General features: G+C 41.7%; 1 protein-coding gene across 6 annotated transcripts in view; it reads right to left on the reverse strand.

The window, feature by feature from the left end:
• The window catches only part of LOC101863493, an 87368-nt gene that overhangs the window by 59603 nt on the left and 25265 nt on the right, over positions 1 to 2500 (reverse strand). For all 6 annotated transcript variants that reach the window (XM_035968388.1, XM_035968387.1, XM_013079566.2 and 3 more), the window contains exons 3-5: positions 2035 to 2240; positions 1182 to 1376; positions 119 to 211 (exon numbers count right to left, since the gene is read on the reverse strand). In XM_035968388.1, the coding sequence (XP_035824281.1) occupies positions 119 to 211; positions 1182 to 1376; positions 2035 to 2240 (494 nt within the window). The remainder of the gene's footprint in view (positions 1 to 118; positions 212 to 1181; positions 1377 to 2034; positions 2241 to 2500) is intronic.

Below are 2500 nucleotides of genomic sequence, written 5' to 3' on the forward strand. Positions count from 1 at the left end.
GATATAATGTGCCAAGCTTTAAAATAATATAATGCCACTGCAGACAGTAGCTAGTGAAAGAACTAGACAAACAGAATGTACCGAGTATTTAAATTCCATAAAAACGGAGAACACTCACAGGCAAACTTGACGATCTTGGAGACAGAGGGACCTGCTTGACCCAGAGAAGACTCAGAGCGACAAGTCAACGTCTGGTCATTGTTATTGTTCCCTGAAATGTCAAATTATAATATACGCTCAGTAATTTGTCAACAAATTTGAACATGTTTAGGTAGGGAGAATGAACTTTTGCTGTCCTTGTATTGAACGCAAAGTTTTATTAATGCAATAGGGTGCCAGTGGAGTTGTTTTTTTATGTTGATGATTTTACAACGCGTCCTCCCTTCCAGAACAAAATTTACATCATTTAGGAGGTGGGTCTTGACCCTGTCTGTCAGAGCCAAACAATGGTGAGAGGTATACAACGTCTCAGCAGAAGGGCTGAGATACTGGTTCTCGATTTCCAAAAAAAAAAAAGTTATCCACACATGATAATCGAACTTGACTTTTCTGCTTATGATGGCCAATCGCCGAAGTGCAATACCACAGACACCGGGGGCAATTGGTTGAACGTGTCAAGTCTGTATATTGCTGAGTTAATAACTGAGAAGGTTTTTACAAGAGAACAGGATACAGGGTCATTTGCATGTCATGTGACTCGGTGAAGCCGAGGACGTTAGCATGAGCATAAATCCATTCTCTTAACTCTAGCAGTTCGTAAGACTTTCTATTCTGCAATTATATTTCTCTTCAAAGACTTGATTGACTCTGTATGTGTGCGTGTGTGTATTTGTGTGTGTTTGTGTGGGGGTAGGGGTGGGGGTGGGGGTGGGAGTGTGTGTGTATGTGTATGTGTGTGTGTGTGTGTGTGTGTGTTTGTGTGTGTGTGTGTGTGAACTACTCCTTAGACCTCATACTTTTCAGACACTGAACAGAATCTGGCAAAAGATAGAAAAGAAATAGCAAAAAAAAGAATCTCACAAGTATACTATGTTGCAGCGTTGTAATCTTCCTCGCGTTCTGAATGAAACTAAAAACTGTCGCTTGACTAGTAGTGGCTCCATGAAGTTGTGAGCTCATTCTTACGTTGGGGTACAAAACAGCTCCAATCTGTTTTAGTCTGATCGTTTAACTTAACTCACCAGGATTGATGACAGTCCCTGAGGCGACAGTTCCTGAGCCCAAGGTAGACCCGCCCTGAGACAGAACAACTGTGCCTGCAGGAAAACCCTCAGTTTTCTGACGACATTTACAAGTGGCTGTTGACCCAGACATGATGTGGTCACCGCTGACCTTTGCTCCGGAAGGACAGTTGACGATTTCAGGGACGGGATAACCTGATGAAACAAATGGAAAATGATTTGTGATGACTCAAGCCACTGTCTATGTTTACAAAACACCAACTAATGCTTGCATTAATTTCACAAAAGCAAACATCCAGAATGTCAAATCGTATTCCTGAACTTTAATGACAGCTATGACACAGAAGAAAAGTTTCAGAATATCAGTTAAACTTAAATTTGACCCCCTAAAAATAATTTATGACATGTCATTTGAACAGCTTTTAAACCCTTAACTAACAAGGACATCGTATGCCCTTCAGGTACCAATAAGTTAAATGAGTAGAAAACAGGGTTTCTACAGTCTTATTTGTTTCTTTTAGGTTAAAATAAATTGTGTGAGTAGTTCCGTAGATTTTTGTTGCTGTTGTTTTTTTGGGAGTGCCCAAAAAAACATCTTTTAACTTACGCCTATGTTTCAACCTGCATACAGTTACAGACAAAAAGCACATACACACACACGCACACACACACACACACACACACACACACACGAACAAAATCACACTTACACACATACACACATTCACACACACACACACACACACACACACACACACACACACACACATATACACACACTCACACACACACACACACACACACACACACACACACACATACACACACACATACATGTCACGTTTCCACTCACAAAAAGTGACGTCAGGAGATACGGTGCTAATATTTCCGTATGCCACTCCACTCCCATCAAACTGTGGGTACATGTTGACTGACAGTCTGTGAGTTCCTGCCCCTAGCTCTGAGGCCTGGATTGTGAACGTGCACGAAGGTCCAGAAACACTCCCAGTTGTATCTGTGCCATAACTGGGGGGGTAGGGACGTCTGGACACGGGATCCCTGGAAGAGAACGTAGTAATTATACAGCTCTGACAAGACAACAAGGCTATCTCTGAACAGACGACAGAAAATAGAATGATTTAAATTCTGTTGCGAATAAATTAGTAGAAATAGTTTAAACATCAATTTTGTGCCCATTTTTTTGTGATTTCAAAGATTCCATGGATTTGGGGGTGGGAGGGAAGGAGGGGGGGGGGGGTAGTGACATTCCACTGGCGCACTGTTGCGTCAGTAAAACAATGCTTTCAGTTAGACAGTTC

Source organism: Aplysia californica, unplaced genomic scaffold, assembly GCF_000002075.1.
Source record: "Aplysia californica isolate F4 #8 unplaced genomic scaffold, AplCal3.0 scaffold00056, whole genome shotgun sequence".
Taxonomy (NCBI): Eukaryota; Metazoa; Mollusca; class Gastropoda; order Aplysiida; family Aplysiidae; genus Aplysia; species Aplysia californica.